This window comes from Scomber scombrus, chromosome 2 (assembly GCF_963691925.1).
Source record: "Scomber scombrus chromosome 2, fScoSco1.1, whole genome shotgun sequence".
Classification (NCBI taxonomy): domain Eukaryota; kingdom Metazoa; phylum Chordata; class Actinopteri; order Scombriformes; family Scombridae; genus Scomber; species Scomber scombrus.
This window is the reverse complement of record NC_084971.1, coordinates 16,368,889-16,395,622: the sequence shown is the minus strand read 5'-3', so window position 1 is coordinate 16,395,622 and position 26,734 is coordinate 16,368,889. Positions and strand designations below refer to the sequence as shown.

The following is a 26,734-nucleotide window of genomic DNA, read 5'->3' as shown; positions in this document are numbered from 1 at the left end:
AAAACCTCAGTAAACAAGTGGAGAAACATAACAAATGAAAATGATATAAAGCATACTTTATGACCTCCACAGTCACCAGATCTCTATTTTGTATCTGATGAAATGCTTTATTTGATCCAATACAAAGCTTTAAAGTAGCTCTAATCAATAATTATATATATTAACAATTGATGATTGTGTAATCTTTGTAACATTGACTGGCAAACCAAAAAAATTATCACCCAGCTTTACTTATCATGCCAGCTATTCGGGGTCTTTCAGCTAATTGATTTGGATTTTTGCCAGCATAAAGCGGCAGACAGACAGAGTGAGCGGCTAGCTGGTGCTCACAGTGGAGCATTTAGAAGCTGAAGAGTCGAATGTAAATATATATACTCTTAAGTTGATCATATGTCAGTGCTGTGTTTACGGTATGTGCTGCCACCACCAGGAAAGCAAAACAATTGAGTCATGCAGCTTAATTAATAACTTTTTCGTCTATTCTTTCTTACTAACAACAACAACAAACTAGTAACTTAAAGCCTCTCTTTCTATTGGTTGTTTAAGGAATGTCTTTATTTCTTTAATTGGTTAAATTATCTCACTCCAATGTAACAGTTTTACTGTTGTACTGTCGTACCTGTAGACAGTAGTTAAGACAGCAGCTGCCTCAAGACCCAATTTAGTGCTTTTCTGCTTCATCTTTACTCCATGCTGTTTCTTTGTAATCATGTCATGTATGTCTGTATATTAAATTGTACTAATATGAAGAATGCCCTGTTCTTACTTAATAAAGCAACACATCCGCCTTTCCCACAGCCATCCTATCAACAGTGGTCAAACAAAGAAAAACCCCCCACTAATTACATACTAATTTCTTTGCTTGTCTTCTGGACTATTTTACCATGACACAAGAATGATAATCAGGTGTTGAGAGACACATTAAGCAGCAGGTTAGCCAGCTGAATCCCTGTTTAAGTGGGTCAGGAGACACAAGATTGTTCAGTTACACTATCTGTGTTTTTGCCTGGCTTGGAGGTCAGATAACGCAGGAATTTCTGTAAGACGTAGGGACAACATTTTCTGTTATTCTTGCATTTTTTAATTCTACTCGGGAAGGTTAGGTTAGAAATAATCATTTTGTCAAATCTGTGTCCACCCACAGGCTAACATTTAAGGATTTAAGAGCTCATGATCATAAAGTGGCTGGTTTGTAGGCGCCTCACCTGCAAGGTGCACCCAAAGACTCCAATCATAAGCATAGCAACGCACAGGTACTCTGAGAAAACATCCCACCAAGGCTTCAGGACACGATACTGTGAGGACTGCTCTGTGCCGAGGTTTCTGAATTCACCCAGTGGGATCATCCTGGCAACTGCTCCACACTGATGAAAGAAAAGAAATGCGAACAAGAGAAGACTGAGGCTAAAATAGGCTTTTTACACAATGTGATATCTGGAGAACATCTTGTTAAAATGTTTTAACGTTATATGACACAAAAAGACACATGATGCACCAACAGAATGTATCGCAGGAAGTGAATATTCAGGTTTATTAGTGAATGAATGAATGAACAACCTCTCCCTGTTGTGGAGGTGGGTGCAAAGTGGAGGAACTCGTTTGGCAACAATGTCTGACAACAAAAAGTATCTCTGTTTCAGGACAGGGTTGAGATCACTTGTTTTTTTTACATTTAGGCTTATTAGAATATTTATATATATATAAACTTAACCCCCTTTAATTATACTACAACATTCAAAATACACAATTAGATGACTTAATTCCTAGTGTGATGTTTAAAAGTGACATTTAACACGAGTTAACAAACAGAAAAATCATAGCAGCAGCAAAAAGTTTCAGTGTGGTTTTTTTGTGATTTGTATTTCTAAAAAGTATTTATGTGATTAATAGAGACATTTCAGCATCAAAGTCACAAAGGATTTCATATTATTGGAAAATTACAAAGCTGTGCAGTCACATTTTCAAAGCCTCTGACTCTGAATACGTTTTAATTTGTCACTTAAAGTTTCAGTTTGTGCCGCAAAGTTCAGCTTTATCCAGGTGAATTTCACTTACCTGCGTCTGAAGAGGATCCACTGGTGTCCGGTGGGACTCGACAGCCTTTTTTCATGTTAAAACATACAGCACACCGGTGTTAAGCTGGCAGGAAACGGCATATCCGGACAGGATTTTCAAGTTAAAAATTCCTCAGTGACTCAAGCTCACAAATTAACTTTACAAAGGACAGAAATGAAACAAGGATCCTGCAGGATTTAAGGGCCTCATTAGTAAATTAATACATTGTAATCCATCTCTTCATTGATTATCATTTCAGTGCTGCCACAGCACACTTTTGTCCTTCAAGAACTATAAACAAGTTTGAAAAGTAAGCTTTTTTTCATTTCTTAATCATTTAATTTTGCCCATAATTTGTTAATCTGTAAAAAGAAAAATATGCTTAAAATAAGTAGATAGAAGACAGCGGAATAAAGATATGTGAAGAGTATCACTCATATATCATGTAGCTGACTGTTGATTAATGTTATTTTGTTTATTTTCAAAGTGATTATATGATGTAAATTAATTTTTTTTTTTTTAAGTTTCTTGTGTTTCATGGTCCATTAAAAAGGGCTGTGGTTTTAATGGACCATATTGATTTATATTGCGGTAAAACAATTCAATACGTTAACAAATAAATAAAAAAGGTTGCCTTTAGTCTTCTTGTGGCTATTTCTGCCAACACAAATACAAAAAACAGTTGTGTGGATGACTACGCCTTTGATTATATCCGAATGTAAGTTTTCCAATTAATAAAAACGCCCACAGTCCAAGTTCAAGCTGTTGATCTCATATCTGAACACAAATATATTGAAGTTAGGAGATGGTGCATGCTATAAGGGCACTTTTAAATTATTATCATTCCACATCTTTCCAGTATCAAAAGCTTTTTTGACATTGATTTTTCTCCCTCTTTATCTCATGAAGTAATACTGTGTTACTGGTATACATAGGTAAGGTTTGTTGAGGGTCCAATGTTTTGGGTGACCTCTATTGTTGGCCTGGAGAATTTACGGATTAAGGTTGATTACATCAATAGTCTTGTCTAAAGAAGTTTACAAATGTACAAACTCCATTTGAAATCTGAAAATTGTCAAATGGTGAATTTTTTCCTGTGGTTGTTACTGCAGCTCAGCATTTTTCACCAACTCTTTCCTGTCGAGCACCACTGTGGCCTTTCTGTTTGGCAGGATTTTGCCCTTAAGCCTCCATAATCAGGGAAGTTTTCCTCTTGGATAATTTAATAATGGTCTGTCACATCCACCTGCCGGGCTCAGTAAGGAAATGAGATGTGTTGGCAGATATCTTGGGTGGTCCATTAAATACGTGGCATCGCTTGCCACGTTCATTTGAAATGAACAAAATTTAAACTTGTGTGTGAACTTAATGACTTTTGACTTGAATCTGTGACACTGAGTTGTTGTTATGCAATACGATGACAGTAAACAGGTAACGGTTATGTTCAGTATAAAAGGGTTTCAGCCCCCTCCAGTGGCCACTGCTGCTTACAAAAAACTGTACATCTAAATGTATGACTCAAATGTCTGGACACAAACCACATTGGGTAGACGTTTAACATACAAATATACATTCCTGAGGTTATCGGCTGAATGAAAATAACAAGATGACAACTCTCCAGAACTAACAACTGAAAATCATTACATGACTAGAGCAGTACAATAAACATATATTTTACTTTACAATGTATTATTGTACAGGGTATTTTGCTGGAAAAACATTTACAAAGCAGACTTTAAATAATCTATTTCCATTCCAACTACTGACAGAAAAAGAAAAAATCCCTTTCGAAGTGAAGCAAATTTTTACAGACATCCAAAATTAGCATTAACAGGCATTTCTACTTAGTTACAATGCATGCTAGTTATTTAAAACACAACACCAGAGTCCAATTCAATACAAAGCTGATGTCAGTTTAGAGGAACAAGAAACCAAAGGATTTGAACAAATAAATAAAAAAGTGAGCTCTTAAATTCTGTACAAGATTTCTTAGAATATCAATGTACAAAAACATCACTTAAAAACCTTTGTAGCTTAAATTGCTGTTACAAATACACTTCTTTAAGCAATTTTCGTCATTAGCATACACAAACATGGTCACTTCTGTTTCTGAGGTCTGGTGGATGTGAAACCCAAAAGTCGACTGCAGGTGGAGGTTCTCCATTGTGTCAGTAATTAGTGTTTTTTATAAAACACATTCAGTGAGATGTTTGAATCCAAGTTTTTAAAAAATGCTACAGTATTCTGTTTCCTCTAAACCCAGTCACAAGCTGTTTCTTCATTCTCTTGGCACTCCACATGCTCATTATAATGGACCGGACTCTCTGACAGCTGAACAGGAGGCAATGCTCAACATGCCAAAACATTCTCCACAAAAATCCACATTTTATGAACCTACCAGAGGCTTAGGACACATTTGTTACTATGCAGGTCCTGTTTCTCTTAAACCTGAACTCACATTTCAGACATTGAGCCTCATGCAAGAAGCATTCGTATGAAGATATTTATTGAAGTCAGAAGTTTTCTTACACTTAAGTAGGAACAAAATTAAGGAGAGGTTTGGAATTTGGAAATGCAACTAAATGCAAAATAATATCCTGTTTGCCGTATCTGTGTGATCCACATTCTGGTTTGCCAGTTTACTGAGAGGTTTTGTTAAAGTTGTCTTTGCTTAAGATTTTACTAGCATATTTTGGCATGACAACTACAACAATTCAGTGGTTGCTTGAAAAACTGTCTCAGTCCTCACATCACAGCTGCTGCCTCAGGGTCTGTTATAAGACCAGACAATGTGGCCATTTACTGTATGAAATCAAATATATTCTCATTTTAGTCATGCATTTTCAATAGTAATTCCATATCAAACCATTTCTTCTTTATTTCGGTCCTAGCATGGCTCTGCAATGACTCAGCACTAACAGCTTTAGTTTATTGTTTTCTATGTTTTTCTAGAATCCTGATGCAACTACCAACACAATTTGTAACCAATTCGCTGATTTCTGACAGCCCAACTGTAAGCGCAATAGTGTGACGGAAACATCTCCAAAAACGGAGCGGAACATGTAGCCTCATATGGAAATTTGGATGCAACGATTAAAAATCAGGAACACACCACCTACTCATGAACACGTGGCATTCATCAGGATGAAACAAGCAGTTTAAAATGAGTATGTGCATTGTTTGTTGAGTGAAACACACTCACGGAAAAACGTAGTAGAAATTTCACATAAGAATACAAAAATGTTCTTGCATGAGGCTCAATGTCTTCAGTAAATTTAATCTGGCTGTCTGGGTTCACCTCAACAACTCCCACAGTACACAGTGACAGTCCATTTCCAACACAAGCACCTCAAAACAATAGACTGATGACAGTAATGCACACAGGCATTGTAATGGCACTTTGAACCCTTCTGCCTATACTTACAAATGCTACTTTTTGTCTATTTTTTTTTTAAAAACATGATGAGATAATTTAAATTATTTCTTCTCCCCTCAGATTTAACTTTTGTTTGCGTTGCTCTTTAAATATAAATAAAGAGCCCCTGATGACTCTTTGAGCCAATAAATGGGCCTTTTTTTATAGGCAGCCCTTTTATCCCATAGGTCAGATCTGGGAGGTGATGGTTAAACTTTGAATGCTGGACCTGAACACACAGACGGACTGAGGTCTGTTGGATCTGGCAGAACACAACTCACCACTTAAAATTTTTATTCCAGCTCTTGAGAACTGGATTGACAGATCTGAGGGTCAAACTTGATTCAGAAGGTCTAATGCTGATACTTAAAGTAGTTTTTTGCAGACGTATAGTAGAGTATCAATGCAGAATTTGCAAATTAGAATTACAAAAATTTTATTTTTTTTAAATTCACATCTCTACAATCAGTGAGGCAGCACTTTTATGTTTCAGCTCTCGTCTGTTTCTATTCTGTTGTCAGCGTCTTTGTTTCGATTTGGGAAGACTAAGGTAAGTTGAGGTGTGTGCCTGTGTAAGTGGGAGGGTCCAGCTGTGAACCTCATGTGCCTTTACTAAAAGCCCCGCTGTGCCGCTGATTGTGGTGAGAGCCAAACCCAGAATTGGCAGACTGCGACATCACACCGCTTTCTCTCTCAGATTTCTGACACTGAGGCAGTTCTTTCTGGCAGGGCTCCATGGTAACGGCCACACCAACGCCGCTCCGCCCAGACGTCATGTGCGTAACCTCTGACCATGTGTCCTTTTCTGGTTCATAACACTCCACGCTGTCAAGGAAAGTGTTGCCATCGTAACCTCCTGTGAACATAATGATGATGTTTTGTAAGAAAGTCATTTTTCTTCATGAGTTATACACAATTTTTACTCTGTGTGAATATTAAAACTAGTCAAACATATGTAACTCAAAACATTAGAGACGGCCTCCTCTTACATAAATGCAATGAAATCATCATTAATATTATTAGTTGTACCTGTAACAATAATCAGCTAATGAATTGAATCGATTGGCGATACAAGACTAACACTTTCAAACACTCAACACTGTTTGACAGTAAAAAGTTCCCAGTTTATCCTCTTTAGTTATAACAATATGTAAAAGAGTGTAGACCTGCAAATAACAATTATTTTCATTATTGACTAATCTGATAATTATTTACATGTTTGAAAGATTAACTGTTTTGTCTATAAAATATCAGAAACTAGTGACAAAGAGGAATTTCCTCAAAGTGAAGTTGATTTTCTCATGTTGCTTGTTTTGTGTCCATTAGTCCAAAAACATCAGGACATTCAGTTCATTATCACATATCACAAAGAAAGCAGCAAATCCTAAAAACTGAAAAGATGAAACTTGAGCATTTTCCGCTTAAAAAATTACTTGTATAAAAATAGTTGCAGATTTTTATGATTGACTAATTGTCCCCATTCTTTTCTTGTTTTAATAGTTTTTGTATTGCTTTAGGGCAAAATACATATAAACTGCGATAAAATGAGTATCACCTTATTTCACAATCATATCCACAGATAATCTCAAAGAGAAGAAAAATGTAAAAAGTAAGTTAGACCACAAGCCTACAAATACAGCAGTTGACCACAAACCTCAATTTCCAAAGTTATTGTGGTGTAAAAACACTTTGATGTCTGTGGTGTCTCAGTCTATGGTCTGTACTCACCCAGGACATAGATGCGTCCATGTAATGCAGTAACTCCCAGAGCACTGCGTCGGCGTCGGTGCCTCATGGAGGCAGCAAAGCTCCACGTATCTGTTTCCACATCATAGCACTCCACTGTGTTCAGTTGGTTGGTGCCATCGTAGCCACCCATCACAAAGATTTGATTCCCCAGAGAGCACACACCTAGAAGAAGCCAAAGTTTAGTTTATTCAAATATAATTTTACAACAAAGGAATATACTCTAAGCATGCTGTAAATCAGAGTTGGCTGAATACCAGGTGTATTTCGGTCTTTGATAATGTGATACTGTTACACTGGTGCAGTAGTTTGTCATTTACATAGATATACTGGAGTGTGTGTGGAGGTGATAAATGGATATATAATCTGTAAATGTACATGATGCTTATACAGGATAGTAAAAGATTCATCTTTGTACTGTACCAGTATCTTTTTAATTGCTGTTATATTTATATCTTAATATTACAAGATACACCTGTATAGATTGCCCTTTAGATAAATGCTTTTAATGAAGTTATATCTTAATTCTGACTCAGTAGGTGATTAATATTGCTTCAAATTGTTCAAAGTCTTTAGCCTTTATCGGACAGCTTTGTAGTAAGTCATGCAACAAGGGTTTCTGGCTGGAAACATTTCGATGACATTGCATTTATATGACGTGTCTAAACCACTTGGCTACCATGGCGCCCTTTCTGTCTGGTTTAAATCCCTCTTTTGATCTCACTAACACAAACTGGGGGCCTTACTGAAGCAGATAAGGAGCCTTTCGTATTTTGAAAACATGGATGGAAACTTGCACGGCCAATTATACAATGCCTAACACTCCAAGCTTTGTTTTTCAATAGCTTTCTATTTCTTCCTCACCAGCTCCAGAGCGCACTGTGTTCATGGAGGCCATGGTCTTCCACTCGTCCCTCTCTGGGTTGTAGCACTCACAGGAACTGAGCCGATTGGCCCCGTCGAACCCCCCCACCGCGTAAAGCAGCCGGTTGATGACCGCTACACCCACACCGATACGTCGTGTCAACATGGGAGCCACCAGCTGCCACTGGTCCCTTTCTGGATCATACCTATGGAGTAGGAGCAACACATTTGTTTATTTCTTCAGTATCTCCCAGTATGGAACGTCGGTCGTTGTCACAGCTGTGCCTACGGTTGGCCCCGTGAGAGCTGCAGGCAAACATGTGCTTGTTGAGTCATGGTGGTGCCATCTGCCTCTTTTCACCTACAAGTGATGAGCTTCCACAGAGAGGACAAGACACATGGGACATTCACACTAGAGCAGACACAGTCTGCTACCCTGACTAGTCGCATCCTTTCTCTGAGTCATCACACAGGCTTTAAGATACCTGAGACACTTTTCACTTTCACTGTGGTTCGCCTGGTTAATATTTGTTGTATGTCACTACTCTCTGTCTGCGTCATCCGTTTACTGAAGCAAATGTTTGGGTACATTTTCAACAGAATACATAATTCACTGTGTTATAAACAACCTGACAAGTTAAGGATTGTGCCACAGGTCTCTGTCTGTGTTGGAAATATATTAAACACTTGTTGGTGGAAAGTTTTGATGGGCTGCCTTCCTAACATCATACGGCCGCTTGCTGTTCATTAAAATTTATGTTGTTTTTGGCTCACAGTTCAGGACGCCTGTTGAAAAGAAGCTATTCTGCAGCTGTGAATTATAAACTGTGTGAAGGAGCTTGGGTAGTCAACTCAAGGTGGCAACAGGTTCCTCTGGCTCAGAGTGAGAACAACAGCATCAATTTATTTGCCATGACATCATTTATTTACTCTTTAGATTTTAATCGGTTTAGATTTTAATCTCCAGTGAAAAAATATTTAACTGGACACTCAAACTTCCGCATTGTTGAGTTGTGTGAACTAAAAATATATAGCAGGAAGTGGAACAAACCAGTCAATTTCCAGGAAGTTACCTGATTCCTAATTTCAGGGCACTCATTGACTGAATCATGCAAACAGACCAGTGCATAGACGGGTACTACAAATGACCTCAGCACATATCACATATCCTGTCGCTAGTTTATAACTACATAAACACAGACATATTGACAAACAAACTATCTAAATCGGACTTTGAAAACAACCTGGCACAAGTCAAAATCCACTAAAAGCAGATGCACCTGATGCTAGTTAAAGGATACGATTGGTGTTACATATTTTTATTCTCATCAAAGATAAATCAATTGTTGGTTTAAGTCTCTTCAGGGAATTGTTGATCATACAAATATAAAATCATGTTAGTTTTATCCACTCACTTACCGTTCCACACTATTATGATGAATACACCCATGCGATCCACCAACTGCATATATCATGCCGTCGATGACACCAACTCCGATTCGGTTCCTGGGAACGCTCATCGGTGCACACGGCAGCCAACAGTTGTTCATGGGATTGTAGCAGTCCAATGCATTCGCATCCATGTTGCCATCGGGTGCGTTGTTTCTTCCACCAACAGCGTAGAAAAGGCCGCTGATCACACAGGCTGCCAGGCCACTGCGGGGTATCTGCAGGTCAGCTAGCCTCAGCCAGGCTCCCGTACAGGGGTTGTACGCCTCCAGGTAACTGAGGGACTGACGGAAATAGCCTCCCGCTGTGTAGATGAGCTGCGGCACCTTAGGGGTTCGGCAAGAGTAGACTTTGGTGGGTTTGTGGAGGGTGAGGTCCTGGAAGATCTGGGCAAGGTAGTCTTTACACTGTGGGTCCCAGTCCAGAGACTGGAGCTGAGCCTGCAGGAAGTTGGGGGTAAGGGAATGGCAGCGGACAGCCTGGAGTAAGGCCTGGACGTACGGTCGTCGGTTCTCTCGGTCGTAGCGCACCCAGGCCACGCATGCCTGGAAGACTTCGGACTCACAGCGCACATTGAGCTCATCGCGGCTGATGAGGGTTACCAGCTGGCAGTGGGACAAGTTAAAGAACTCCTCCTGGGTCGCCACCTTGGAACAGAAGGCATAAAACTTTCAAAAGACATTTTCATATCATAAGTCCGGAGCTGTGTATTAAAAATAAAAGAATAATATAATCAGAAGTTTACTTAAGTTTCAAAAAGTAATGAAAACATTTAGTAACAAAAAAGTAGAATTGAAACAAATATGTTGAAGAAAGAAGTCAAGATTTGACATATTTTTTGGTTATAGTTCTGATTCACAAATTTTGACTGACAGTTTGGCGTTTTGACACACGATATCTGGTGCAATGGCTATATTTCAGAATAGCCAATTTAATAATCTAATTGTTTTGTCTGCAAAATATAAGAGTGAAATATGCCAATTACAATTTCTTTTACTGAATGTTCGAAAACCAAGATATTCAGATACTATGTTCAGAAAAACTTCATAAGACAAAGTATCACAAAATCATAAGTGAGAAGCTATAACTAGCAAATTTAGGGCATTTTTGCTTGAAAAATTGAATTGCTTTGACAAAACCGCTTAAATAAAACCAAAAAGAAAATTGTGCTTCTGTTAAACACTTTGGTCAAATGTCAAAAACATTTAGGAGACAATATGGTGGCAAGATAAGGCTTATTTAGACGAGCTGAATTGCAAGGACATTTGGCAACCTGACATTTCAATCCAAATCTTTGGAGAGGCAAGTATGCACACGACAGACTTAGTAAGCTTCTCCACTTCCCACCAATCTTATCAGGTGTCAATATCAAGGATCCTTTTATTTATTTTATGCTGCAGTGTACTAACATCCTGTGCTGTAAGGTATGCTACAACCACACGTAAACCCACACAACACTCACTGTGACTCATAACATGACTGTCCTCGCTCAAAGGCAGTGAGTGAGCATGAAAAGTCAACCAGCAGAAACCACAATGGAACAAGTGAAACAGCACTTGCTTACGCTGCCGAACACTTACACGAGTCCCAGGTGCCCAAAAGAAAAAAGTTATAAATATAAATCTGTTTCTTTTTCAGTCATGAGCTTTTAGACACATTTAGAACTTGTCACTGTGGGTAATAAAAGCACCTCTGCCGCGCTTCTTAATGCTTCTTTTCATTGATTAAAATTTAACGTACAGAAAACATTTAATTACCTATTTTCTTCTCTGTTTCCTAAACACCCCTTATATTTATTATAATTTTTTATTTTACTACTACTCACATTGTATCTGTGTTCTGTCACGTTTAACTATGATGAGTCACCGGTTATGTTTTGTCTTGTGTCACCAATAAAAAAATAAATGCATATATCTACAAGGCTGTTACCTCTCAAGCTCTTATATTATGCAGTAGTGAATCACCGCTAAATGGTGCCATTAAAATTTATTTGACTGGTTAAACTGGAAGAGGAAGCAGCTCTCATTTTCAGGTGCACCTGGCACGGCCTGCTTAATGCCACTTCTGTACAGGCACCTTGCCAAGTTCCATGTGATATTTTTGACAGCAGTCTTGCGACAATGTAGACAGCAGACAGACCGGCAGAGCTTTCATTGAGAAATGCTGTTCCAGTTTTACCTGGCTGAAGTTCATGTAGATGTATTCGCGGGCCTTCTGGTGGAGCTCCGTGCAGCCAATCTGCTCTGCGAAATTGGCGATGCCGATGGCGTTACTGGGGTCAAGCTGCTGGACCAGGAAGTCGCAGCAGGCTTTGACGACGCTGTCTATCTGGTACATGACCGCGCCGTTCATCACGTGAATCACACACTTCTCCCCCACAGAGATGCTGGCTGTGTAGGCAAACTCTATCAGTCTGTCCATCACCTGAACAGGAGAGACAGACAAAGGAAAACGTGAGGTGAGGAAAAAGTTAATGGGAGATGGCAAAAAAGATTTGTGATTTGTGTGTTTTCTTTATTTCTCCCAGAAAGGGCCGCACAGATCGGCATCTTTAAAAAGAACTAGTGGTACTGTATCCGTTTGTGTATCAATGTAAACTTAGTAAAAACACAGCGCAAGTAAAGGAGGTCAAACTAAGTGTACTCGGCCACGTTTTGTTGTACTTTTCAGTGTGTACGCTTCCTCACTGTAACAGTACACATTGTGCTTTGAAGGAAGGATTTCATACAGCAGTTCACATTGAACTAGTGACCAATTTTTATATCTCATTAATGGAGAATTACTGATAGAGTTGCCATTTTATTATGACAACTATAATTTGGTATAATACTACATTCAAAGCCGTTGGAAGCATCTATCTCACCAAACCACTGTCATAATTTAAATGTTTTTTGAAACAGATTGAGACTTCACCTAAAACACACTAACAAAGGATTGTAAGGACAATGCTGCCATGGCAACAATGGAAGACCTTAAACATCAGCGGAGGTTTGTGTTTGAAGAATAGTGGTTCTCTTTAACTTAAGTACTGTAAACATAAATTTTTGTGCTGGAAACCAGAATATTGTTGTTATTGTTGTTTACATTTTTTAAAACATTGTTCATATTAAATAAAGTATCAGGATGTCTCAAAATAAATGTAATGTAATGATGTTTTGGTATAAAAACACTTAACTCCAATCACTATCCTAAATCATGTCTAATGGGCTGTGAGCAAAGTGGCACATCAGATAAAATAAAACAGACATTTCCGTAAAGAAAAAATGATGTCCGACTCACCCTGGGGTGGATCCCCTCGATGGGCACCAACTCCATGCCGCACTCCTTCAGGCCGTTGGTGAACATGGCCCTGAAGACCGGGGAGGAAGAGGCCAGCACCACCTTGTGAGCCACAAAGTCTACTGCCTCCAGGTCTTTGTAGCGCACACGCAGCGTCACGTCGCAGAGCTGACGCTCCAAACGCAGCTCGTTCATGATGGCGAAGGCGGCTGCCGTGTGGCTTTCTAGCGTGTAGCTGAAGACGCGGTGGCCGTTGCGCGTGGACGGAGTCACCAGCGCTTTGCATTCTGTCAGGCACTCTGTCATTTCCTACCCTTTCTCTCCTCCTCCTTTCTCTCTTTTCTCAAGAACAGCGGGCAGCGTTATGGGGCATCCTTGCACCATGCGCAGGCATGAGTAAAATAAAAGAAGAGTTTTAGCTGAGGACCTTGGCAGACAGCTTCACAGAAATCTCAGGGCTCTCCTGGGTATGCCTGATTCTTTGAGAGTTTGAATCTGATTTATGTGGACATGAGGATTTCTTGCTCTGTTCAGTACTTGAGTCCAGCCATACCGCTCGTTATGGCATTACTAGAGACTTCTGTGCGAGCTGTCAGTCATGGCTGGCTGTACTGTCACATGTTGCAGTTCCATCATAATCAAAATGTCTTGAGTTAAGAAATTCTGAGTTTGTCCGAGGGTAAACTTTGTGAAAGAATAACAGGCACTGAAAGTTTTTATTACAGCGAGAGACAAGCACGTCCAACAAGACTCAGAGGAATTACGTCTAGTTCGTCCGTTTGTGCTGTCAACAGTGTCAATCAATTCTGACAAAGACAAAAAGTCTATTGCAGTATCCGTCTCTTTTTTTGAGGTTTTTGACAACAAATTGCTCAAACAACTTTAACACGACTCAAAAATTTAAAATAAAAAATAAAGATGAACTTAAATGCTTGTGAGACTCACACAGCTGGATCAGAACAGTCTTGCATATTGATTGCTCAAGAAAACTGCTTCATTTTATAGATGCAATAATTAAACGTTCCCCTTAGAGGGCTGCACAGTCAGATACTGTTGATGAGGCAGTGCAAGGTTTGCTGAGAAAAAAAAGAAGGTTGAGCGCCAAAAGTGTCATAAGTGTAACTTGGAAATGGAGAGGCAGGGGTGGGGATGGGTGTTAGGTGGCTTTCTCCGGAGACCCCTTCCTTGAGATCGCCCAGTTAAGGAATTTGTTCACACCGCTGTGTTTACTAGGAAGCTGTTGGCTCTGCGGAGAACTGGAGAACTGGAAATAAAGAGGGAGAGAGACAGTGAGGAAGCATGTAGCTGCTGAAACAGTCAGTCTTTAATATTTCAGCTGTTCAAACCTGTGATGATGTCTAAACATCTAAGAAGAGATGAGATGGCAGCCTTTTTTGACTCCCACGGGAGAAATGTCTTTTTATTTTAATTTTTTTATTTTATATTCTTTGTTGATGCATTTTTGTTTTAAATAAAGCAATTTGAATTGCCTTGTTGTTGAAATGTGTTATACAAATAAATTTGCCTTATCTTGCCGAAAATAAATGTCACAATCAAAAAACATCTATGCACTCATCTGCTAAATGCTGACAAATGCGTCGTCATATCTAATGAATGCCCCAGCATCGGTCGCTTTGTATCAACTTACATGGCAAAGTTTTATCTACTACGCAAAGAGACGTTATGTTCTCACACCCATGGTCTGTTTTTCCTGGTGCGGTTCACTGGGGTCGGAGCTTTCTACTTTTCATCATGAGCATCCTGCTTTTCACTGATCATAATAAAAACAAAAACAAAACACTGTTCCTGTCATCTTCGGTTAAAAGTGTGTCTGATAAGAAGATTTAATCTCGTTCTCAAACAAACGTTAAGTTTAAACTTCCACATCTGAACCTGAAATACAATATTGGCAAAAACAGACAAACAGGGGGTGCGTGTGTGGGAGTGATGGTTGTTTGAAGGACACTTGAGTGACTTAAATTAGGCCTGAGTTTAGCTGGCCAGCATGACTGAGTGTTTTACCCTGTCCTGTGACCAATCCAACTGGGGGGGCTGGCACAAAGGGAACGGTTTGTGCAACACCAGCCAGCAAAACCCAAGCATGCTCACAGTGATTCTGACCAACAAACACACGTACACAAAACATGTCAACAAAAAAAACAAACATCTCTGGTTCAGCATCGAGGGCTACTTTCATTTTAAAACCTCAAATGCACTGCAGCAGATGATAACATTAGCAGGAGCTTTGCAGACGAGCTTGGAAATGAATACTTCTTTTGGGAATAAGTGCGCTCAGGTCCACAGAGAGGGACATTTGCACTGTTGCACACCATTAAAACGACCGAGAGGCATGCTGTGGAAATAATGCTTCTGTTCTCCATCTGCTGAACTTCTCCTTTACAGCTTATGAATCTACTGTAATAGTGACACAGTCAGCTGTGGCTAATTATCTGTCTGCTGCTCTCTGATCGGGAAGAGTCAGAGTTACTCAGCAACAATGCAGCTGTGAGCGTTCAGAGTTATATAACAATGCACCCATAAGTTGTGAACACACACACACACACACATACATACAGGCGCAGTAATCATTACCTGAGGTGGTGATAAGGGGGACGCATTGCACTGGCCAGTTTATTCTGCAATAAGATTTTTGTGTCCAACTATCAGATGAAGCGAAACAAAACACTAAAGATGCCCGGGCCTTTTTTCTCTCTCCTTTTTTCACCAGATGGTGACACGTCAGTGGCTATCACGGAGCTCGTCATGAATGCAGTCGGCCAGCAGTTAAGCCCACCATAATATGAAAAACACTGCGATTCTGATTTACCGCTGTGCTTTTCTCCCTCCAGGTTTCTGGGTAAAATAGTTTCAAAGGAGAACATATTGCTCAACTTGCTCTCTTTGAGAGGCAGACAGAAACCGCTTACTGACAAACAGGCTCTTAGTATCCCTGAATCTGAGCTTGCATCTGATTCATAGCTCTGATGTTTCCTGCAACAAATAAACAGTGTGACAGTTTCAGCCAGGTATGCAATCGAAATCGAAAACATAATCTAATATAGAAAACAGCTTCAAGAGCGGCACAAGCTGACACATGAGGATATTTGTTGCTGCTGGACATAACCTGAAAGGATTAATCGATAAATGAACCGATTGATGACAATTTTTTTGATAATCTTTCATAATTTAAATAACTTTCTGCTTTGGATGGTGTGATATGACTGAGAACTAATTGACTTTTTTGGGGTTTTGGATTGAAGGCATCACCTTAGGCACTATTTTCTGACAATTCATAACTAATTACCTGACAACATTGAGAAAGCAGATTAACCTATAATGAAAATATCACTAACATCGGTGGCTACAGTGAACCCTGTAAACCAAACACACATCCTTATACACTCTCTGAAAAAGTGTTCTAGCAGAGTGTGTGAAAACAATGACATTAAACTACCAGTCTCTGAGACAACTTCAATGACCCCTGATAGACCCTGCACCCCAGTTTGGGAACCACAGTCCAGGCCTGCAATCCATGGATACCATTCAGCGCGGATTGCCCAATAACCCGAGGGATTCAAACTTTAACAGTTTTAAGCAGAGTTTCATACGTCAGGAGACATTATACAGCAGTGTGGGAGATTTTTAGGGACACAAAAAGAGGCAACCGAAGACGAGCCGAGAGCGAAACAAATGTATTTAACGTGTTTCACGGGCATGTTGGCAACGAGCTTTCCTCAGTGACTCATCCTGAACTCTCCAACGAGCAAACAGTGGAACTGGATGTACCAAAACATGACCCAGAAGTGAAGCCAGTCCTTACATAAACGCAGCTGGGACTGGATTTCCGCGCAATCTAACCAACACAGAGTTTTTTATACACGCATACACACAAAGCACCGTCTCTACCGGTCATCATTTCTGCGCTTGTTCTGATAAAAAATAACCCGGGGCACGCACGGAAAATAAGGGTAACACAGGTGAGGCAGGCTCGACTTGAAGCCTCTGTTTGGTTTAGCGACAACAGACTCAACGTATCCGTTACTAACAGCCGGAGACACCACAAATATCAAGTTAAACCTTTCGGAAATTGAGCTGACAGCAAAGCAGGCTCCTAATAATAACGTTAGACAGCAAGTTAGCGTAGCGGCTGTGAGCCGAGCCGAGCACAAACATGCTAACAAAAGCAAACATGTTCCTACCGGCTCCTCCTCACTTTAAAACGTACCAACAGAGCAGCTCGACCACAACAATATTGACACCTTAAATCTGTAGTTAATAAAAGAAACTCACGTAGTCTAGTTCAATTGCTCCATCGCGGTGTGCCGAGCTGTGCGCCACATATAGGAAGGAGGGGGGAAAGCTGTAACTCACCGTGACTAAGCATTGTGCCGGCCTCCCCTCGCCTTCACAATAAGAGCCCGCCCCCACCGCCTCCGTTCACTGGTAACGGCGTCCCGAGGGGTGAGGCTTTTATTGAGAAGGAGACCTCAGCGTGAAAGAAAAAGCAAACCCAACTATTGGAAGCCTGCCAGTAACTGTCAATCAAACCTTGTAAATAATGCAGGCTTCTCAAAGTGGGGTCCGTGGACCTCCAGAGGTTGCAATGGGTCCCCAGCAAAAAAGGGAAAAGGGGGAGTCATTTATTTTCAGTATAATATATAATGATAAGTAACACAATGACAGAATGTAGCCTGTGACTATTTTTGGTCATGGGTTTCATACACTTTCTGCAATAAAATATCAAAAAAGCAAAAGTAAATCTCATGGATATGAAGCAAAAACATACATACAGACATAAAACACAATGAAAAAACAGAATAAATAGATAATAGAAAAAATACACAAAGGCAAGTCTTGACCTGCTTTTTAAAGGTGTTAACAGATGTTAAATCCTTTGAGAGAGAGCTCCAACATTTAGGAGCCACAACCTCAAAAGCACAGTCCCTCATGTTTTTAAGCCTCAGTCTGGGACCAACCAGCACATCCTGATCAGAAGACTTTGGGAACCTGCTGACGACATAGGGCTGTAGTAGGCTAGATCTTTAATGTCTGCCAATGCAAAGCTCTAAAGGTGATCACAAGAACTTTGAATTGCATTCTGAATTTGATGGGGAGCCAGTGAAGAGCAGAGTCTGTGTCACATGAAACCTTTTGAAAGACCTAGTCACGAGTTTAGCAGCAGCATTTTGGAAAACGGTTCAGGGATTTTTTGCAGAGACAGGTGAAAAAGGAATTAGAGTAGTCAAGATAGGACAATATGAAAGCATGAATTAATATTTGCAGCTGTGCTTGAGACACAGTGGGTCTGAGCTCTGCCCAAGAAGTCAGGGGGTCCTAGACATGAAAACATCACACCCACTGAAGTAATGTCAATGACACCAACATTACAAACTTGTCACAACACTTAGTAGCTGAGACGGTTATTCTAATAAGGAAAGTAAAAGTAATTCACAGTTACAAACAGAAAGTGTGCTACACAAATTCAGTAAAATTATTAAAAAGCAAATTAATTTTTGACATCATGACTCACAGTATCATGGGCTCACAGTATAATATCCCCAAATTACCTCATACCCCTAGTTGCTTCCTCATTTATACATATATGTCACCTTTTTTGTTTCCTTCTGTAGAAAAATCCATGATTGTGAAGTGTCCTACAGTACAGCTGCTTGAGAGAAATATGCTGCAGGCAGAGACAGTGAGTTTTTCTCTCTCTTGGAAAATATGTAATTCAGGTCAGTACAGTATTCATGCCGTATACTCGATACTAGTTTACATCCACAAGGTGGCACCAAAAGACAGCTGTGAGGTTGCAGCTGCAAAGACCAGGCTCAAAAATATATGTTGTCAAATAATAGTGATAATAATAATAACACATTCATACAGGACATACATGACTTTACAAATCCAATAAGAGAGTCAATACATATTAAGATAAAACAACTGCAACATGAATTAAATATACATAAAGATACAAGAATACATTCATAATGTACACATTATTAAGCACCAAAGGCCAATCTTAACAGGCGAGTTTTCAGTTGCCACTTTAAAGAAGAAAAACATGTGCACTGCAGACCCTGAGGTTAGTGCCAGCCATACTGATGGTCCCGTCACCCATAGTGCAAAACCTAGAGGGGGGAGTAGATAGGCATCATAGGAACATATAGTGAGCGAGTAGGTGTGTAGGGATGGACTGTAAGATTGGACAAGTTAGAAGACATCAAACCATGAAGAGATCCGTAAACAACAGTAAGTACTTAAAAATGTGTTTTTTAACTGGGAGCCACTGCAAACAAGTTTAAATTATTTGGAAATGAATCAACAGTAATTAGACAGTTCACAAATATTTAAACATTATTCATCAGATTATTGCCCCATAGCTGGGGATTCATTGCTGATTCAACTATTAATTAATGCTAAGATTGAATCTCAACTCCCTCAGGCTCATGGCCCCATGAAATTGACTGTGAGGCATCAACAGTCATGAAAAAAATCCTTGATATGATATGACAAATCTTGAATCAGCCTTCATTTATGATTCTGCAGCTGTGCAATGCCTCTGTCCTAACTGTGTGAATCGTTCCCATCAGAAGAATTAGGTGACTTAGTCTCGGGTCTTAGACAAGCGTCATGCTGTCTGTCTGCTGCTCATGTATCTGAGGGTTAAGGCTGCATGTGTATATTGCTCTAGGATCAGTTTTGTAATCTTCTGCTATATAATACACCATGTCTTCTTTCTCTCTACATCTGTACATCTCTAACATAAGTCTGTCGGGGCTGGTGGTAGTTATAAGGACAGATGAGTTTATGACTTCCATTCATAAAGTCAGCCCAGTTTATTGTATTTCAGCAGAGGGAAGGAAGCTGGGGGATGGGAAAGATCCCCTCTCTTGTTGACCTCTGTCAGCAGGCACAGCTCTGGATACAGCCAACATCTGGAAAAACACCTGTAAATAATATCCAAGGTATCCCAGCGCCATGTGGTGCCATTTATTCTACATGTTGTTACTGAGGGTTAAATCAAAAGTGAAACAACTACACACTTTGTCAGACTGCCAGTTTGACACCACTCTTGAAGAATGAATGTGAGTCATAGTGGTTTTATAAGAGGTGTGATGAGTGGTTACATGTACCTGAATAGAAATTGAAAAAATAGATTACTAGTTGTTTTTAACATACTACAAATAATTGCCTTACGTCACACCTGTGTTACAGTTGGGCGGGTTTGGTAATGTTTATAGTTTTAGATTTGAAAGATATCTTATGAGCTCTGGCAATCCTCCAGAATTCATGGTTGCAAAATAATAAAGCACATCAAGATTTCATTCACATTTGCCAACCTTGGAATTTGTTGCATTCATAATACTCACACCACAAAGCAGTTTCTCTTAAATCTATGAGCCAAAACTTCAAAATAAAACCCCTACAAAAGTTCCCCTGAACTGCACCCCATAGTAGAACTGCAATGTCTCTTTCAGCACTGGGCAACAACAGCAAAGTTGAATTAACAGTATGCTCACTTTGTCCTTCCTATGATATATGATCTTTCTCTGTTTTAGCCATGACAAGCATGGACTGCAGGAGTGTGGTGAAGGCCAGTCTCACCCACAGGTTGACGGCATAAGGAAAAAGAAAAATTGAGTGTTCAGTCTTTGAATAAAAGGTGCATTGTGTGGCTCTTTAGCTGTCCTGACACATGTGGAACTTGCAGAGGCGCACAGTATATAGGCCAATGCTATTACCAGATGTGAGACAAGGGGGCTGATTTCCTGTAGTGCTTCTTCAAAAAACTGTTCTTTCACTGACACAACTTCAGCTACACGAAGAGACATACACACTACATACATGAATGTACAGTTTCCAACACACAATGAAAATAAACTCCTTAGAAACATTCAAGAAAGTGTTTTAATTCTTTTATGAAAAGAAAGGTAACATTTGCTAGTCGTTTGCTGTTACAAAATTGATATAATTTACAATGCAGATGTTATGAAAAGACTTCAGAAATACAAAAATACAAAGTTCACTACATAAAATACAGTACCAAAAAAGCTCACTGTCTCATTTGTAAATCTATGTCCTGAAAGACTGCACACAAAAAACAACGTTTGTACAAAAATCTGGCGTCAAACTCATTCATAATAACAAAAAAGACATATTCAGTACCTTAAACTATAACCAGAAATGTTGTATTAACATAATGGATAGTAAAGGGAAGTAATGGAATAATTGCACTGTGATTAATTTCCCCTGATTCCACATGATTTACCTTACAAGTGCAAGCACATTCTTGTCTTTAAAACTGCTGCTGCAGTTGAAAGATGATGACTACTTACATCTGCGACTTTATATGCAAGAAATATAAATCTTTAACATAATTTATTGGGCTTATACTTACAAGTGATGTAATGGCAGCTGATGTGGTTTCTGTCTAACCATGTGGTGACAGATGGAAACAAATAATCACATCTGTTAGTTAATCACATAAAGAACAACAACATGTTGTATTTGCTGTTGCTGTTTTCCTGCAGATGCTAGAAGGACATTTCAAAAGAATCAGACAACAACCCCAAACAACTATTCACTCAGCATCAGATAACTTAACCATATGTCACCATCTGTCATTTCAAAACTGGGGGATTTTAATTGTGTGCCTCCCTCCCTACCACATTTATACCACAGCAATCTTTATCGAGTTTCTGTGCTCTCTGGCAGAGTTAAGAGTGAGTGCCACCTCTCTCTTTCCTTTTATCACCCTGTAACTCTCCCTGCATCATATACACCGATATGTGTGGACTGTTCTATGCAATTTTATCATAGCAAATCTAGCACACCCTGGGCCTTTGAACCAGCCAAATCCAGGTGTTTGCTGATGCACAAATTACACAGTGCACATTGGATGTATTTGTGCTGTATTTAAGGCACTTTAATAAGAAAAAGGGCAGGGAAATTAACCCAGCAAGTACTCTTCAGTCATAAGAGTCTTTGTGTTTGTCCTTCCAGACTTTGATACAAACTACAGTTCAACAGGAAAGCTGAGTCCAAGGCTGCTTCTCCATTCATGATGGTATTTCAGTGCAAATTAATTAAGGAAAGGCTGCATATACACATACAAATGTTGCTTGTTCACATTCGAGTGGCTTCCTCCTGGCCTTTTGTTTCGTATTCCTTCTTATGTTGAAGTTCACTGATACTGTTATTTTGTTGTAACTACACCACTCATGGTGCAGGTATGTGTTAGATGCCTCCATATTTCATACAAATTCCAAATTCAAGAGTACCAGAAATCAAAGATGTGCTACATGTCCTCTGTTTAGTAAGAAACCCAGGCTCTTAGGGACTCAGCCAGACAGTCTACGTCCTTAGGACTTGAATAGTTTTGGATAGAGGGCCTTAATGGGAGATGGGGTGGTGATAACATTCCCAGAGGAGATTGTAGTCTCTAGTCCTCCTTCTAACTTCTGGGAGGCCACCTCGGTTTTACTGAAACTGCACTCCAGGAATGGCATCCCAATCTTCTTCACCTGACCATCTCTGGTCATGAGACACGGCCGACAGAGCAGCCTCAGAATAGCTCTCCTCATGTCCTTGCTGGTCAGAGTATATATGATGGGGTTGAGGAGTGAGTTGACCATGGCTACTCCCAGGAAGTAATCAGCCTTGTAGAGCAAGCGACAGCTGCGGGTGGGGAAGAAAAAGTCCAAGAGGAGGAGGACAAAGAGGGGCAGCCAGCATGCAATGAAGACACCCAGCACAATGGTGACTGTCTTGAGAAGGGCTATGTACTTTTGTGACTTCCTCGCCAATCCTTTTCTCATGCTGCCTGACAAGCCCATCCTCTGACGCTGCGTGTTGCTGCGGACAATGCGGAAGACCCTGGCATAAAGGACCACGATGGCTAGGAGCACTGCACTGAACACAGAAACACAGAATAGGATGTAACTCTTGGCATAAAGTGGGAGGACTGTTGAACACTGGTCCAATCTGTGGATGCAGTTCCATCCCAGAATTGGTAAGACCCCCAAAAACCCTGCAAGGGCCCAACTTGCACCAATCAGTGCCAACATCCTTCCCCGCTTTGCCCCGTGGTATGGCCTCATAGTCACCATAGTCACATGACGTTCGATTGCAATGGCCAGCAGACTAATGATAGAAGCAGCCAGAGTGATGAAGACCCCTCCCTCCCTGAGAAACCACAGCACCGGTGTCAGTTTCAAAGTATAGGGTCCAGACATGATGATGTTTGCCATGTAGGCTATCCCAGCCAGCAGGTCAGACAGAGTCAGATTTCCCAGGAGGTAATACATGGGCAAGTGGAACTTCTTGTTCCTCCAAATGGCGAGAAGAACCACTGCATTCTCCAGGACGATGAGGAGACACACCACCAGGAATGCAATGCCCTCAGGTTTGAGCCCTTCACGGTAGCGGTCTCCCTGCAGCTTGCCCGTGTAGTTGTAATGCTCCACAATGACAGAATTGTCCTGGTACTCCCAGAAGAACTGCAGGTAGCCATGAGAGGTGGGTGTAGGGGAGAAAGGGGGCATGGTTGTAGTGGTGGGCTTCCCTATATGAGCAGAACTTGAAGCCTCCATGCTTGATGTTGCTTTTCTTGTATTCTGCTACAGCCACAAAGTCATTTTTGTTAACATAATTTTGGTAGTAAGAGCTGAGAGGAATTTATCAAAGTATAAAAAAATGTTCCTTTAGTACGTGGAAGGATTTTATGAAGTTGATACAGTTTAATCCAACAGATGAGTGATGATATCAGTTTCACCAGAAGTGGGTGCTCTTGAGCTCTGTTAGAAGGTTCAGACCCTGCAAAAAAAGGGGAAAGAACATGAAAAAATGATTGATAGGAAGATTGGCGAATCACAGTTGAGACCCTAACCCTCCATGAATCACTTGAAAGCATCTGACATAAACTGATCAAAGTCTTAACGTGCTAATACACTGACAAAGTGAGCATTCACATTTCAGTTACATTATACTGATATTTTGTGCATTTAGCCACAAAAAATTCAGTCAAAATTCAGAGTCAAAATTCATGAATCAGCAAAGTGTGGGCTGTAAATGGAGAAACTGATAGCTTCTATGTCCTGCCCAGACATATGCAGGAAACCAAATGTTACCCAATGGTAGATAAACTGACTGCATACACTCTCATCTGACATTTTAGTGGGATGATATGAAAATTAACCAACAGTCATGGCATCCTGGCATCTGTTAAAACAGATGAATGATTATTGCTGCTTGTGTTTACAGGGCAGAATGTGATACTAAAGGCCAGAGGGAATGTCAAACAAACATTTAGTCTCTCTAAATGTGTTTAAAGTGTATGTCGGTCACTGAAATGTTGTTAGACATGAACCATCACAACATGTGCACTTCATTTGGCACACATGCAGCTGCTTTCCCCTCCAACATCACCGGTTCACTTTCACAGTGTATATGAGGTGTGTTTGAAGTAGCCACATGCAAATGTGGTTTAAACATAAACCCTCAATGTAAAAGACAGAAACAGCATTTACAAACAATAACCATGTATAAGCAGAAGGTTGTGGTTCAATAATCTTTCCTGATACTGTTTTACTGAAAATAATCAGGAGTGATTACAGTTGCATTCCTTTGAGTTTCTGCCGTGTGAGGGAATGTTTTCTTGCTTCTTGAGTCATATGTTAACATTTAACAAATGGCTGGGAGAATTTAGTCCGTTCTATCTGTTGCCAAGCATTTGGGAAATTAATGTAACTTATCCTTGTGGGCACAAGCAGCTGAATGTGAAGTTCTTCCATTGTACAAACAGTCTACACCACCAATTAAAATGTGAGTGAAGATCATTAATCAATACCAGTATCCCAGTTTCAGATTGTTTATGAAGTGATCTGATTGTGAAAAAAGTATGTTATATTTGCATTCAGCAACATCTTTACTTAGAATAATGATTTTTCTTTAAAAAAAAATATTTTCTTTGCATTTGAATGCAGATAATCATCATATGTCAAAATGTGTTACTTTTTTTTTGCTTTTCTACCCCGCATTGCTCTTTATATATTACAATCTCCAATATCAGTTTAAATTTGCTTCCAAAGTCATTGAAGTCTTTCTTTCCCATAAAAGCCATTTAAACATTAAAGTATTTATATTGGCACAAATCACCAACAATCTTTAAACTCTAAATGCAATCATTCTGTCCTGTATACACACAGTACAAATGCAACCATATCAAAAACTTTCCAAATAGATTTTCCAGTAATAGCATCTTTTATCAAACGTTGCATCAGATGAACCACAAAGAAATTACCTGGAAATTGTTGTAGCGTTGCTTTTATCTGGCACTTCATCTGCTTTTCAGAGAAGAGAATCCAAACACCAAGTGATTCACAGTCAAACTGACACGGCAGAGCGACTGAAGTAGGACCTTAGTTGAAACATGCAACAGCTAAGGGGGTTGGTCTAAACCCAAACTCTCTCTCTCTCTCTCTCTCTCTCTCTCTCTCTCTCTCTCTCTCTCTCTCTCTCTCTCTCTCTCTCTCTCTCTCTCTCTCTCTCTCTCTCTCTCTCACCGCCCTCTCTCACCGCATGCACGGACAGATATACCATGCTAAAAGTAAAAAAAAAAAAAAAAAAAGGTTAAACTAAAAGGCTGGCAGATGAGGGGGAACTGTAGTAATAATAATATTAGAATCTATTGATTTCCATCAGTGTATTCAGTGGTTGTGCTTACTCTGCTGTAACAGATGTAGCTGAGACTTTTTTTGCATTTCAAAGTTCACATTATGTCTCACATTATGTCACTGATCAACAGTCTAATGTCAAAATAAAGTCTCCCTGATATCATCAAGTCTCCTTTCTTCTGTTTGCAATGACAGCACAATAGCATCTGAAGAAAACTTTATTTACACCTCCTTTTCAGATGTTCCCTAAAATGTATGATGTCTATATGCAGAATACCAAATGCCACAAAAAGACACCCACAGTCGTCTTGCTAAACAGATGTTGCCAAGGTCACCAGCTTGGAAAGAAGAGTCTTACTGATGTGCAACATTTGCAAGACTGCAAAGTAAACTGCCAACACCATGGAGTGGTCTGATAACAATATATAAAATAGTAAATTATGAAAAAATGCCTTTACTATCAAGGAGTTTGTGCATTCTAATTAAACATCACTTTCCAACTTTCCAAAGAAATAAAAGGGCAGTAAAATGTTTGTTGCTATTCTGCTGGAAGAACCGGTTTTGAGAAAAAAAAAGTGTCTCAGCAGCAATTCTTCCTGCGCCAAGTGAAATGTAGACAAAAGCTTTTGTGTTTCTTCGGTTCATTAGAGTTTAGATTCATTGGTCCCACGATTATCAATTCTGCAACCCCTACTTAAGGAGCCAGGGAAGTGAAGTGAATTTGATTCACATGGTTTATGTAGTAATGATGGTATCCCAGTTCCCAGAGCCTGTCAGTGACATTTCAGCATGCTTTGACATGCTTCAGCGTGTCACCTGCAAAACCTCCCCTGCAGGGCCTGCAGAAGGTTTTTCAGGACAAAACAAAGTAGGGGAGAGGTGAGAGGGAAGTTTTATAAGCCTCAAATCAAATAAAACCTTTATTGGTTTGTTGCATGTTTCAAAGTTATTGCTTGCTATGATGTAAATGTGGTCCTGTGCAGCCATACTGTACTGTGCACACATGATACATAAATTCAAGAAACTTCCCTTACCCACAATGCTTTGAGAGTTGGACATCCTGCTCTTTATCCGGTTGCTCCTCTAATACGTTACACTGACTATTCAAACAGAGGTTTACCTCAGCTAAACCTGTTTCTTGAGGGATTACCTTGTCTAATTTAAGACTCATTTAGCTCTGTTGTATACAGTTAATGTTTGTATTTAGAAAATACACAAGCATATATTTCTCTTTCTGTCTTTCTTTCTC

At 39.8% G+C, this 26,734-nt stretch overlaps 3 protein-coding genes across 6 annotated transcripts in view; all 3 read right to left on the bottom strand.

Annotated features, from left to right (window-relative positions):
• The window catches only part of si:zfos-323e3.4 (volume-regulated anion channel subunit LRRC8C), a 4,234-nt gene extending 2,888 nt beyond the window's left edge, over positions 1 to 1,346 (bottom strand). Inside the window, exon 1 of the mRNA XM_062433399.1 lies at positions 1,206 to 1,346. Within this exon, the coding sequence (XP_062289383.1) occupies positions 1,206 to 1,346 (141 nt within the window). The remainder of the gene's footprint in view (positions 1 to 1,205) is intronic.
• Positions 1,347 to 3,678: 2,332 nt separating this feature from the next.
• keap1b (kelch-like ECH-associated protein 1b) lies at positions 3,679 to 17,156 on the bottom strand. Of its 4 annotated transcripts, none has more exons than XM_062429516.1 (7): positions 17,099 to 17,156; positions 12,809 to 14,072; positions 11,708 to 11,953; positions 9,500 to 10,176; positions 8,081 to 8,286; positions 7,199 to 7,381; positions 3,679 to 6,326 (listed from the first exon to the last, which is right to left on the bottom strand). In XM_062429516.1, exons 2-7 carry the CDS (start codon positions 13,112 to 13,114, stop codon positions 6,070 to 6,072), a joined length of 1,875 nt encoding a protein of 624 aa, XP_062285500.1. In that variant the 5' UTR covers positions 13,115 to 14,072; positions 17,099 to 17,156; the 3' UTR covers positions 3,679 to 6,069. The 4 variants fall into 4 exon arrangements, with proteins under 4 accessions (XP_062285500.1, XP_062285492.1, XP_062285517.1 ...); XM_062429508.1 differs by having other exon boundaries at positions 12,809 to 14,064; positions 17,099 to 17,146; XM_062429533.1 differs by lacking the exon at positions 17,099 to 17,156 and adding an exon at positions 15,401 to 15,491.
• A 3,514-nt stretch (positions 17,157 to 20,670) lies between these two features.
• s1pr5b (sphingosine-1-phosphate receptor 5b) lies at positions 20,671 to 25,169 on the bottom strand. The gene is made up of 2 exons (XM_062429545.1): positions 25,113 to 25,169; positions 20,671 to 23,626 (listed from the first exon to the last, which is right to left on the bottom strand). Exon 2 carries the CDS (start codon positions 23,401 to 23,403, stop codon positions 22,174 to 22,176), a length of 1,230 nt encoding a protein of 409 aa, XP_062285529.1. The 5' UTR covers positions 23,404 to 23,626; positions 25,113 to 25,169; the 3' UTR covers positions 20,671 to 22,173.
• Between the last annotated feature and the right edge of the window lie 1,565 nt (positions 25,170 to 26,734).

Bases quoted from the DNA above. Each gene is read 5' to 3' on its own strand.
- keap1b (XM_062429516.1), bottom strand. From the start codon at position 13,114: ATGACAGAGTGCCTGACAGAATGCAAAGCGCTGGTGACTCCGTCCACG. The intron at 11,954-12,808 runs GTGAGTCGGACA...TCTCCTGTTCAG, and splicing joins TCGAGGGGATCCACCCCAGG to GTGATGGACAGACTGATAGA. The intron at 8,287-9,499 runs GTAAGTGAGTGG...CCTACTCCATAG, and splicing joins CATCATAATAGTGTGGAACG to GTATGATCCAGAAAGGGACC.
- s1pr5b (XM_062429545.1), bottom strand. From the start codon at position 23,403: ATGGAGGCTTCAAGTTCTGCTCATATAGGGAAGCCCACCACTACAACC.